The 13,139-nt window shown below is 44.1% G+C and overlaps 1 protein-coding gene across 1 annotated transcript; it reads left to right on the top strand.

Moving 5' to 3' along the window:
• Positions 1-49: 49 nt before the first annotated feature.
• Positions 50-11,777, top strand: LOC139450344 (serine-rich adhesin for platelets-like). Its single transcript, XM_071232024.1, has 7 exons — positions 50-1,523; positions 1,722-2,148; positions 3,073-3,872; positions 4,167-4,248; positions 4,706-4,788; positions 9,690-9,802; positions 10,785-11,777. Exons 1-7 carry the CDS (start codon positions 60-62, stop codon positions 10,996-10,998), a joined length of 3,183 nt encoding a protein of 1,060 aa, XP_071088125.1. The 5' UTR covers positions 50-59; the 3' UTR covers positions 10,999-11,777.
• Positions 11,778-13,139: the final 1,362 nt, after the last annotated feature.

Raw genomic sequence — 13,139 nt, 5'->3', positions numbered from 1 at the left:
GGGACTATACACGCCACGTGAACATTCACTAATATATACCAGAAACCACAATCTATAAAATGGAAAAGTCTCATCCATCCACACATCTGAAGTTTTCTGTCAAAGTTGGAACTGAAACAGTCTGTACCATATTGACGAGAAACGAAAGTGTCGATATTGCAACGCATGCCGGTGCAACCGTAACCTGTCAGGCAGTTTCAAAGGAATGCCATGACCAGGCAACCCTGATATCTGAGAGAGAAACCGTGTGTGACGAAAAGAATTCAGAGATCACTGAGCGTACACAGGAGTGCGAGGAACCAACGGAAAGCAACGCTGACAACGTTGAACTCCTGTTGCAGCTAACGGCTTATATCAATGAAAACAAACAGAACGGTTTGACCCAACGAAGCACTTCAATCTGCAACACAGGACATCAAGACGAAGAGATCGATGAGAGTGATGGCGGAGACACTCCAAGTGGCGTGGTTGAACACGGCATGGCTTTACATTCTCCGTGGCTACTAGCAAGGGTCATCACTGTCCTGAAACTATTGCGAGGAACATGGTCCTCCTTGTGGGTAGCACAGTGGTGTGACAGAATGTTGAGAGGGGACCTCATTGACCATCACGCGTCGGTCCCCCCAGAGCCGTTGCCGGCCTCCCGTGACGTCGTGATTCGGCAAACGATGGGAGGCAAGCTACTCGGCCGGGAGAGGCAGATTACAAATGTTAGGATGATGTTGGTGCTACCCTGCGACGTGAACTGGGTTCACTTGATCCCAGCAGATCCCCACAACGAGGATAGAATGGCCATTTTAAACATGCCACAGAAAATGGATTTGCACCTGTTTTTTGTAGCAACATGTTTCGTACAGCCTGCGACAGCTGATGTCTTGGACATGCTCACTGTATCCGAGGTTACTGGCACAACACAAGCAGTATCAGGTCAGTATTGTGTCGAGGTCTGTGTGATAATAACACTCCTGGGTGATCACACTGATTGTGTATCGTGGGCTATGGAAGATAAGGCATCGCTAGTGCCATGGGCTGCAGATAGCCAGAGCTATTCTGTGTCGAGGCTTATGCAAAATCAAGCCTTTCTTGTACAAGGACCTGTAGAAAGCAAGCCTGCTACCGAGACAAGGGCTATAGAAAACCAAGCCTTTCTTTTACAAGGGCCTGCAGACAGCAAGGCTGCTACTGACTCAAAGGCTATGGTAAACCAAGCCTCCCTTGTACAAGGGCCTGTAGAAAGCAAGCCTGCTACCGAGACCAGGGCTATAGAAAACCAAGCATTTCTTTTACAAGGGCATGTAGACACCAAGGCTGCTACTGACTCAAAGGCTATGGATAACCAAGCCTCTCTTGTACAAGGGCCTGTAGCTAGCAAGGCTTCTACTGACTCAAAGGCTATGGTAAACCAAGCCTCCCTTGTACAAGGGCCTGTAGACAGCAAGGCTTCTACTGACTCAAAGGCTATGGTAAACCAAGCCTCCCTTGTACAAGGGCCTGTAGACAGCAAGGCTTCTACTGACTCAAAGGTTATGGTAAACCAAGCCTCTCTTGTACAAGGGCCTGCAGACATCAAGGCTTCTACTGACACAAAGGTTATGGTAAACCAAGCCTCTCTTGTACAAGGGCGTGTAGACAGCAAGGTTGCTACTGACTCAAAGGCTATGGTAAACCAAGTATCTTTTGTACAAGGGCCTGTAGACATCAAGGCTGCTACTGACACAAAGGTTATGGTAAACCAAGCCTCTCTTGTACAAGGGCCTGTAGACAGCAAGGCTTCTACTGACTCAAAGGCTATGGTAAACCAAGCCTCTCTTGCACAAGGGCCTGTAGACAGCAAGGCTTCTACTGACACAAAGGTTATGGTAAACCAAGCCTCTCTTGTACAAGGGCCTGTAGACAGCAAGGCTGCTACTGACTCAAAGGCTATGGTAAACCAAGCCTCTATTGTACAAGGGCCTGTAGACAGCAAGGCTTCTACTGACGCAAAGGCTATGGTAAACCAAGCCTCTCCTGTACAAGGGCCTGTAGACAGCAAGGCCGCTACTGACTCAAAGGCTATAGTAAACCAAGCCTCTCCTGTACAAGGGCCTGTAGACAGCAAGGCCGCTACTGACTCAAAGGCTATGGTAAACCAAGCCTCTCTTGCACAAGGTCCTGCAGACAGCAAGGCTGCTACTGACTCAAAGGCTATGGTAAACCAAGCCTCTATTGTACAAGGGCCTGCAGACAGCAAGGCTGCTACTGACTCAAAGGTTATGGTAAACCAAGCCTCTCCTGTACAAGGGCCTGTAGACAGCAAGGCTGCTACTGACTCAAAGGCTATGGTAAACCAAGCCTCTCTTGTACAAGGGTCTGTAGCTAGCAAGGCTTCTACTGACTCAAAGGCTATGGTAAACCAAGCCTCCCTTGTACAAGGGCCTGTAGACAGCAAGGCTTCTACTGACTCAAAGGCTATGGTAAACCAAGCCTCTCTTGTACAAGGGCCTGTAGACATCAAGGCTTCTACTGACTCAAAGGCTATGGTAAACCAAGCCTCTCTTGTACAAGGGCCTGTAGCTAGCAAGGCTGCTACTGACTCAAAGGCTATGGTAAACCAAGCCTCTCTTGTACAAGGGCCTGTAGACATCAAGGCTTCTACTGACTCAAAGGTTATGGTAAACCAAGCCTCTCTTGTACAAGGGTCTGTAGCTAGCAAGGCTGCTACTGACTCAAAGGCTATGGTAAACCAAGCATCTCTTGTACAAGGGCCTGTAGACAGCAAGGCTGCTACTGACTCAAAGGCTATGGTAAACCAAGCCTCTCTTGTACAAGGGCCTGTAGACAGCAAGGTTGCTACTGACTCAAAGGCTATGGTAAACCAAGCATCTCTTGTACAAGGGCCTGTAGACAGCAAGGCTGCTACTGACTCAAAGGCTATGGTAAACCAAGCCTCTCCTGTACAAGGGCCTGTAGACATCAAGGCTTCTACTGACACAAAGGTTATGGTAAACAAAGCCTCTCTTGTACAAGGGCCTGTAGACAGCAAGGCTTCTACTGACGCAAAGGCTATGGAAAACCAAGTATCTCTTGTTCAAGGGCCTGCAGACAGCAAGGCTGCTACTGACTCAAAGCCTATGGTAAACCAAGCATCTCTTGCACATGGGCCTACAGACAGTCAGGCTGATGCTGGCACAAAGGCTATGGTAAACCAAGCCTCTCTTGTAAAAGGGTCTCTAGACTGCCTGACTGGTACTGAATCGAGAGCTGTGGAAAACCAGGGCCAGGCCGATACTGTATCGTTGGCGGTCCAAAACCAGCCTACTCTGGCGATAGGCTCTGCAGATAGCCAAACTGATACTATATCAAAGGTTGCCGAACACCAAACCTCTCCAGTGTCACACTGTGTAGATAGCCGTTCCGATACTGTATGGAGAGATTGTGAAAAGCAAACCTCTCCAGTGCCACGACTTATAAATAGTCAGACAAGTACTGAAATACTGATACTGAAACCGGCTGTGATGCCAGGAGCTATGCATATCCAGGCTGTTACGTGTCCAAGACTCTCGGCAACCCAGGCAACTGCTGATACTCCAAAGGCTCATGTTGACATGGTAGTCCAAGAGACAAAGAAACCTATCAATGACATGTCTAACGAAACTAAACCACACCATGACCACATCCATACCGCTTCTTTTAATGAGACAACGGCCAACGAAGATACGGGCGATGCAGTCATTCCTGGCGCAAGGATGTCCACAGACCAGAAGACAAGTTCACACAAGCATGACACCACGGTTATTCACCATCCTGACAGCCGTACACGTCGCAGGAGGAGAAAAGCACCATCCACCCAAAGACGAGACAGAGCGCGGACACAACGATGGATATATAAGAAGGTACTGGAAAAATTGCAAGAAAAACAACATTAATCAAGTTGGTATCGTACTGTTAAGTTTCTGTATAATAGTTACACCATCTTTGCTTTCTTTTTGAATTTTAACATTTTGTGTTTAGGTCGTTGGTTCCAATCTAAACTTCAGGGCATCGATACAAACCACGCGCCGCGATTCAGAAAACGCATAATGTTTATCGATCTTGAAAAAAGTTGTCAGTAATTTTCCGTAGCTATTTATTTTGTATAGTAAATGCACGTATTGTTAAGGTGGTCATATAGTAGCATTTTTTCACAGATCAATATTCATGGACAGACGAAAGGCGGAGAAAAGCCCATTACGCACACTAGTTCATGTCAGCTGCCCAAACAGGAAGAACGTAAGTTATATTTACATTTATCATGACCTATTGATCTGTTCAGCTATCGTCATTGTGTGTGTGTGTGTGTGTGTGTGTGTGTGTGTTACAGTAGCATATTTGCAAAGAAATATCATATATATATTGCAAGTATATATACTAATATTTCTGAAACTGACATCGCTGATTTTACAGGCTTTGTTATACCACTACCAGATACATTGACACCATTTGCCACAGTGTATTATATCTATATTCAGTTCAGTTAAATACACTGGACTCATTTATCACCACAGCTTCGTTTGGGAAATGACGTTACCCTCCCCATCTCTCACAGCAGTAAATCCCACGTGAGTTTGATTTGATTGGAAGGCCAGTGCTCTGTGTGGTGTATCCTTAGAATCGGACCTAACAATTACACTGGATGCTCGAGAACGTATACATATATACACTTAATTCTATGTACTTGTTGTATCAGTTACCGCCCGCTCTTGCACCGAGTGTGTTGGCATGTTGCTGGACCATGCTGGTACTACCACTGAGATCAACATGGTGAAGGAGGTACTGTCTCTTTTATTAACGCCTATGCTTCACTGGATGACGTTGTACAAAGCGATCTCAGCGCTAAGGTGATCGTAACTCCCATACTTTAACATGGACAGTCGTAGCGCTAAGGTGATCGTAACTCCCATACTTCCACATGGACAGTCGTAGCGCTAAGGTGGTCGTAACTCCCATACTTTAACATGGACAGTCGTAGCGCTAAGGTGATCGTAACTCCCATACTTTTACATGGACAGTCGTAGCGCTAAGGTGATCGTAACTCCCATACTTTAACATGGACAGTCGTAGCGCTAAGGTGATCGTAACTCCCATACTTTAACATGGACAGTCGTAGCGCTAAGGTGGTCGTAACTCCCATACTTTAACATGGACAGTCGTAGCACTAAGGTGGTCGTAACTCCCATACTTTAACATGGACAGTCGTAGCGCTAAGGTGGTCGTGACTCCCATACTTTAACATGGACAGTCGTAGCGCTAAGGTGATCGTAACTCCCATACTTTAACATGGACAGTCGTAGCGCTAAGGTGATCGTAACTCCCATACTTTAACATGGACAGTCGTAGCGCTAAGGTGATCGTAACTCCCATACTTTAACATGGACAGTCGTAGCGCTAAGGTGATCGTAACTCCCATACTTTAACATGGACAGTCGTAGCGCTAAGGTGGTCGTAACTCCCATACTTTAACATGGACAGTCGTAGCGCTAAGGTGGTCGTAACTCCCATACTTTAACATGGACAGTCGTAGCGCTAAGGTGGTCGTAACTCCCATACTTTAACATGGACAGTCGTAGCGCTAAGGTGGTCGTAACTCCCATACTTTAACATGGACAGTCGTAGCGCTAAGGTGATCGTAACTCCCATACTGTAACATGGACAGTCGTAGCGCTAAGGTGGTCGTAACTCCCATACTTTAACATGGACAGTCGTAGCGCTAAGGTGGTCGTAACTCCCATACTTTAACATGGACAGTCGTAGCGCTAAGGTGATCGTAACTCCCATACTTTAACATGGACAGTCGTAGCGCTAAGGTGGTCGTAACTCCCATACTTTAACATGGACAGTCGTAGCGCTAAGGTGATCGTAACTCCCATACTTTAACATGGACAGTCGTAGCGCTAAGGTGATCGTAACTCCCATACTTTAACATGGACAGTCGTAGCGCTAAGGTGATCGTAACTCCCATACTTTAACATGGACAGTCGTAGCGCTAAGGTGGTCGTAACTCCCATACTTTAACATGGACAGTCGTAGCGCTAAGGTGGTCGTAACTCCCATACTTTAACATGGACAGTCGTAGCGCTAAGGTGGTCGTAACTCCCATACTTTAACATGGACAGTCGTAGCGCTAAGGTGATCGTAACTCCCATACTTTAACATGGACAGTCGTAGCGCTAAGGTGATCGTAACTCCCATACTTTAACATGGACAGTCGTAGCGCTAAGGTGATCGTAACTCCCATACTTTAACATGGACAGTCGTAGCGCTAAGGTGATCGTAACTCCCATACTTTAACATGGACAGTCGTAGCGCTAAGGTGGTCGTAACTCCCATACTTTAACATGGACAGTCGTAGCGCTAAGGTGGTCGTAACTCCCATACTTTAACATGGACAGTCGTAGCGCTAAGGTGGTCGTAACTCCCATACTTTAACATGGACAGTCGTAGCGCTAAGGTGGTCGTAACTCCCATACTTTAACATGGACAGTCGTAGCGCTAAGGTGATCGTAACTCCCATACTGTAACATGGACAGTCGTAGCGCTAAGGTGGTCGTAACTCCCATACTTTAACATGGACAGTCGTAGCGCTAAGGTGGTCGTAACTCCCATACTTTAACATGGACAGTCGTAGCGCTAAGGTGATCGTAACTCCCATACTTTAACATGGACAGTCGTAGCGCTAAGGTGGTCGTAACTCCCATACTTTAACATGGACAGTCGTAGCGCTAAGGTGATCGTAACTCCCATACTTTAACATGGACAGTCGTAGCGCTAAGGTGATCGTAACTCCCATACTTTAACATGGACAGTCGTAGCGCTAAGGTGATCGTAACTCCCATACTTTAACATGGACAGTCGTAGCGCTAAGGTGATCGTAACTCCCATACTTTAACATGGACAGTCGTAGCGCTAAGGTGATCGTAACTCCCATACTTTAACATGGACAGTCGTAGCGCTAAGGTGGTCGTAACTCCCATACTTTAACATGGACAGTCGTAGCGCTAAGGTGATCGTAACTCCCATACTTTAACATGGACAGTCGTAGCGCTAAGGTGGTCGTAACTCCCATACTTTAACATGGACAGTCGTAGCGCTAAGGTGATCGTAACTCCCATACTGTAACATGGACAGTCGTAGCGCTAAGGTGATCGTAACTCCCATACTTTAACATGGACAGTCGTAGCGCTAAGGTGGTCGTAACTCCCATACTTTAAAATGGACAGTCGTAGCGCTAAGGTGATCGTAACTCCCATACTTTAACATGGACAGTCGTAGCGCTAAGCTGATCGTAACTCCCATACTTTAACATGGACAGTCGTAGCGCTAAGGTGGTCGTAACTCCCATACTTTAACATGGACAGTCGTAGCGCTAAGGTGATCGTAACTCCCATACTTTAACATGGACAGTCGTAGCGCTAAGGTGGTCGTAACTCCCATACTTTAACATGGACAGTCGTAGCGCTAAGGTGGTCGTAACTCCCATACTTTAACATGGACAGTCGTAGCGCTAAGGTGATCGTAACTCCCATACTTTAACATGGACAGTCGTAGCGCTAAGGTGGTCTTAACTCCCATACTTTAACATGGACAGTCGTAGCGCTAAGGTGGTCGTAACTCCCATACTTTAACATGGACAGTCGTAGCGCTAAGGTGATCGTAACTCCCATACTGTAACATGGACAGTCGTAGCGCTAAGGTGGTCGTAACTCCCATACTTTAACATGGACAGTCGTAGCGCTAAGGTGGTCGTGACTCCCATACTTTAACATGGACAGTCGTAGCGCTAAGGTGGTCGTGACTCCCATACTTTAACATGGACAGTCGAAGCGCTAAGGTGGTCGTAACTCCCATACTTTAACATGGACAGTCGTAGCGCTAAGGTGATCGTAACTCCCATACTTTAACATGGACAGTCGTAGCGCTAAGCTGATCGTAACTCCCATACTTTAACATGGACAGTCGTAGCGCTAAGGTGATCGTGACTCCCATACTTTAACATGGACAGTCGTAGCGCTAAGGTGGTCGTAACTCCCATACTTTAACATGGACAGTCGTAGCGCTAAGGTGATCGTAACTCCCATACTTTAACATGGACAGTCGTAGCGCTAAGGTGGTCGTAACTCCCATACTTTAACATGGACAGTCGTAGCGCTAAGGTGATCGTAACTCCCATACTTTAACATGGACAGTCGTAGCGCTAAGCTGATCGTAACTCCCATACTTTAACATGGACAGTCGTAGCGCTAAGGTGATCGTAACTCCCATACTTTAACATGGACAGTCGTAGCGCTAAGGTGGTCGTAACTCCCATACTTTAACATGGACAGTCGTAGCGCTAAGGTGATCGTAACTCCCATACTTTAACATGGACAGTCGTAGCGCTAAGGTGATCGTAACTCCCATACTTTAACATGGACAGTCGTAGCGCTAAGGTGATCGTAACTCCCATACTTTAACATGGACAGTCGTAGCGCTAAGGTGGTCGTAACTCACATACTTTAACATGGACAGTCGTAGCGCTAAGGTGATCGTAACTCCCATACTTTAACATGGACAGTCGTAGCGCTAAGGTGGTCGTAACTCCCATACTTTAACATGGACAGTCGTAGCGCTAAGGTGGTCGTAACTCCCATACTTTAACATGGACAGTCGTAGCGCTAAGGTGGTCGTAACTCCCATACTTTAACATGGACAGTCGTAGCGCTAAGGTGGTCGTAACTCCCATACTTTAACATGGACAGTCGTAGCGCTAAGGTGATCGTAACTCCCATACTTTAACATGGACAGTCGTAGCGCTAAGGTGATCGTGACTCCCATACTTTAACATGGACAGTCGTTGAGCTAAGATGATCTTGACTCCCAAACTTTAACATGGACAGCCGTTGAGCTAAGGTTGTTTTGTACTACGTCACCCATAACTTCTGTTTACACTGTGTATAACTGTAGAGTTTTATTTTTTCTCTTTTGAGGATTTATGCAACTGTGATAAAGTTGCATTATCTGGCATTATCCAGAACAATCCTACATCTATCTGACAAGGCTGGGATCAGTTGTTTAATCACATATTCTGTGAAAATTCATTCAGTAAAATTCATTTCGGAATGGTAGCCTCGTCCATCAGTAGAGCGCGACCGAAAAACTAGTTCACAACCCGGCAGAAATGCTAAATGTGACATTGTCTCGATCCTTTTCCAACTTGTATTTCACTTTTCCTGGGAAACCCACGAAGGACACTTCTCAATACCCGCTCGTCAAAACTGTCCTGCTTTTCCTTCTTTGGTTTTGAGATTGTCCCATTTGGATTGTCATGTTTCTGTTTTTGATTCACGTTTGAAAAAATACAATGCACCTTACGAATGATAACACGAGCATCCCATAATAACTTATCCTCACCTTACACAAGATTCCTCGCCTGTAGCGACACTGTTTGTACAGCCAGTTGTAGGGTACCGAGGGTCATGCATGCACAAGTCATTGTTGTGAGACGTTAAGTCTCTTCTTACCCCGGCTTACCAGCGCCGAAATACGGTTACCGAAGCTAGTATTCTACCATTCATAATACGTACTATTGCAGTACAGTCCTTAATTGCAGCACAGCCCTCTTAAACTGCAAGCCTGTTGACCTGATTTCATTTAAATACATGTAAATATGAACTGCAGCTATTTTGGATATTTAGAATATCGTCTTGGAGTTGGATCCAGGCCAGTTCCATGACAGAACGAGGTCTCTATATGGAGCAGTGGTTGCTCTTCTTCCCAACAGGAAACAGTGGCAGCTGGACAGGTTGATGTAAGTACACACAGTTCTACAACAGGATATCAGTTTCCATTGCATGGGTCATGTTTATAATATTTAAAAAATTCCATATACTTTGATTCCTGTGACACGAATGTGAGATAACAATATGGATTCCTTTAATTGGCACGAATGTGAGATAACAATATGGAGTCCTTTAATTGGCACGAATGTGAGATAACAATATGGACTCCTTAAACTGGCACGAATGTGAGATAACAATATGGATTCCTTTAATTGACACGAATGTGTGATAACAATATGGATTCCCTTAAGTGGCACGAATGTGAGATAACAATATGGATTCCTTTAATTGTCACGAATGTGAGATAAGAATATGGATTCCTTAAATTGGGACGAATGTGAGATAAGAATATGAATTCCTTAAATTGGGACGAATGTGAGATAAGAATATGGCTTCCTTTAATTGGCACGAATGTGAGATAACAATATGGATTCCTTTCACTGGCACGAATGTGAGATAACAATATGGATTCCTTTAATTGACACGAATGTGTGATAACAATATGGATTCCCTTAAGTGGCACGAATGTGAGATAACAATATGGATTCCTTTAATTGTCACGAATGTGAGATAAGAATATGGATTCCTTAAATTGGGACGAATGTGAGATAAGAATATGAATTCCTTAAATTGGGACGAATGTGAGATAAGAATATGGCTTCCTTTAATAGGCAAGAATGTGAGATAACAATATGAATTCCTTTAATTGGCACAAATGTGAGATAAGAATATGAATTCCTTTAACAGGCACGAATGTGAGATAAGAATATGAATTCCTTAAATTGGCCTTCTCATCCTAACGTCTCTTTATATTTTGTTTTAGAAACAACAAAAAATGCCAAGTTCTAAATCACAGGTACACATATCTGATGTATGATAAATGTGCATGGCTGTCAGAAAAGTGTTTTTATTGTTGTGAGTTTCAGTTTATACTGTGATTTACTTTCTCAGGCGTTACACCGTGGATGTAGCCCATGAGACGTGTGTCCACAACATGATCAGAGACCTCAAGGCTGAGGGCAAGAAGCTGGGACATCTGTTACAGTACTTCTCCCAGGAGAACACGAAGCGAGACGACATCATAAAGTTAATTACTCGGATACACCAATGTGATTTCTGCAACCAAACTGCCATGGATGTTATCGGAGAACAATGCCAAGTTTAAGGCAACACTAGGATTTCTTCATGGAATGAGTAGTGTCCTTACGTTTCAAAATCAAGAGAACCTGTTTTCCTTTGCTTCAAGCATAATAGCATTTGGTAGTCTAATGTTCTCAATAATCTTCCTGGTATAAAACCGGTTTGAATTCATGAATATGTGTATTTAGTGACTTTTAATTCGATTTGCTATGCAATTACTCAATATTTTATACAAAGAAGTTAGTAAGGAAATTGGATACCATTTTTATCCACAAACCCAAATTTGTTTTCGTTTTAGGAAGATTTCAAGGAGAGTCATATAACTCTTGCTGTAAAAAGTATGTTTCATAAGGACTACAACTTTCAAGGCCTCATTAAATATACGTTTATCGATAGACACGGGCAGGACATTCAGTGACAAACATAATGCCATAAGCAGTTAACTAGTTGACTTGTACCATATCTACCTTGTCTTTGTTAAGGTGAACACTTGCCTTCGCATGTCTTTGTGAATAGTATTTGTCGCTTTTATTTATTGTAAATTCGTAGTGTGGAAAACTATGATTTAAGGTGCGTTTCGGAAGGACACTTTGGTCTCTGTGTCCAAAGCTATTGCCTTGAAATATTTATGTGTGTCGTATCTTTATGGTATTCCTTACATATTTGTTCTTAATAATTAAATACGTTTAGTTACTTTCGTCAGAGTAGTTGTAATGTATCCTTTCTTTTTATGAGGGGTTATGGTCTAATTTCATAGGACAAAAGATGCTTTAGTAAGTTTTGTCTACTTTGTACTTAACAAGCTTATTTAGAGGAGTGTTCTTTGTCATTTAATTTGTCTCCTTGTATTTGATATTTCTTAATTCACAATATTTTATGTTTTTCATTCATCAATAAATAATTTCTGTGAAGTGGTTAGTTTCGATGTCTTCATTTCTTAAAAAAAAGTATGTGACCGAATGCAATAGATAACTTGTTTTTTGTTGTTGGTTTTTTGTTTGTTGGGTTTTTTTTATTTTGTTTGGGGTGGGGGTGGGGGTGGGGGTGGGGGTGGGGGTGGGGGGTTGGGGAGGGAGAAATTGGACAAAAGTCCATTACCGTCCATTACGATATCTACAAGGAGCCAAGCACACACACCAAGCAGTCGTATAGCGCCGGGTGATGTTGGGTCTTATTTAGCTTTGGCGAATAAATGAAAAAAAAGATTAAACTTCACTGCGGGCGTAGGTTTCAGGGTCCCCTAGAAATGAATAAGGTGGCCTTGTCACATTCCGTATTAATTTTGTAAAATATTCTTCCCAAGGCCTGCACTAAGACCTGCGGAAACCCAGACCTCGGCAGTGCCTGGATCTGCAGATGCACTGGCCGATGCGTCTTGTGTTTGGATCTAAACGAAGTGGCATTGTATCGAGAACCTGGGAAACTGCAATAGGTATTGAGAAAGAATATATCATAACCAGTTTATGTAGCAATGGCTTTGGAAATTAACGCCAATGTGGTGTTGTGGCTAAACACCATGATACTGGTTCAACCGCTTGGTTAAAAAAGCCATCCTGCTGATGGGCCATTCAACAAACAGCAGGTAGACATCCTTACCTGACCTGACCTGACCTCCAGCAAAGTAGGTCAGTGTTCATATTAAGACTCAGGATGAACAACAAACAAGCACACGAACGGGAAGCCATTGTTGTACACATGAAAACGTTCGAGAAATGAGAAAGTTGGACATCAACTTGAGGGATAGGCAAAAAACGCCATCAGCCATGGCTGAGTAGAAGTTTAACCTTTTAATAGAACATGTGCTGTTTACATGCATAAGCTCATAGCTGTTGATTATGTGGTAAATTGTTTGCCCTGTTAGAGTAACATAAAGCATTTCTCAAGATAGCTTGCGCCTCATATTGCACTTCCCTTTCAGACTACTGAACAGGGCAAACTAGAATTGCAACTCTTCAGCGAATGTAACTTTCATGGGTGTCCAGAACAACCACCGGATTCACTACAAATAACGCCTATTCACAAGACGATAGAAAGCTCACATTGAAACTGTTGTGTTCATGCTGTGTGACTATCTGTACGTGTTGAGTGTTTAGTGGGCCGTGTCCTCCCCCGTCTGTCTGGAGGCGGATAACGTAGTGAACAAAGTGGATGTTGAGACGGCAGACA

This window comes from Haliotis cracherodii, unplaced genomic scaffold (assembly GCF_022045235.1).
Source record: "Haliotis cracherodii isolate W230 unplaced genomic scaffold, xgHalCrac1.p SCAF_8, whole genome shotgun sequence".
NCBI lineage: Eukaryota > Metazoa > Mollusca > Gastropoda > Lepetellida > Haliotidae > Haliotis > Haliotis cracherodii.
Note: the sequence above shows the minus strand (reverse complement) of the source record. Positions and strands in the feature narration are given on the sequence as shown.

Bases quoted from the DNA above. Each gene is read 5' to 3' on its own strand.
- LOC139450344 (XM_071232024.1), top strand. From the start codon at position 60: ATGGAAAAGTCTCATCCATCCACACATCTGAAGTTTTCTGTCAAAGTT. The intron at 4,789-9,689 runs GTACTGTCTCTT...TTGGATATTTAG, and splicing joins AGATCAACATGGTGAAGGAG to AATATCGTCTTGGAGTTGGA. The intron at 9,803-10,784 runs GTAAGTACACAC...TTACTTTCTCAG, and splicing joins TGGCAGCTGGACAGGTTGAT to GCGTTACACCGTGGATGTAG.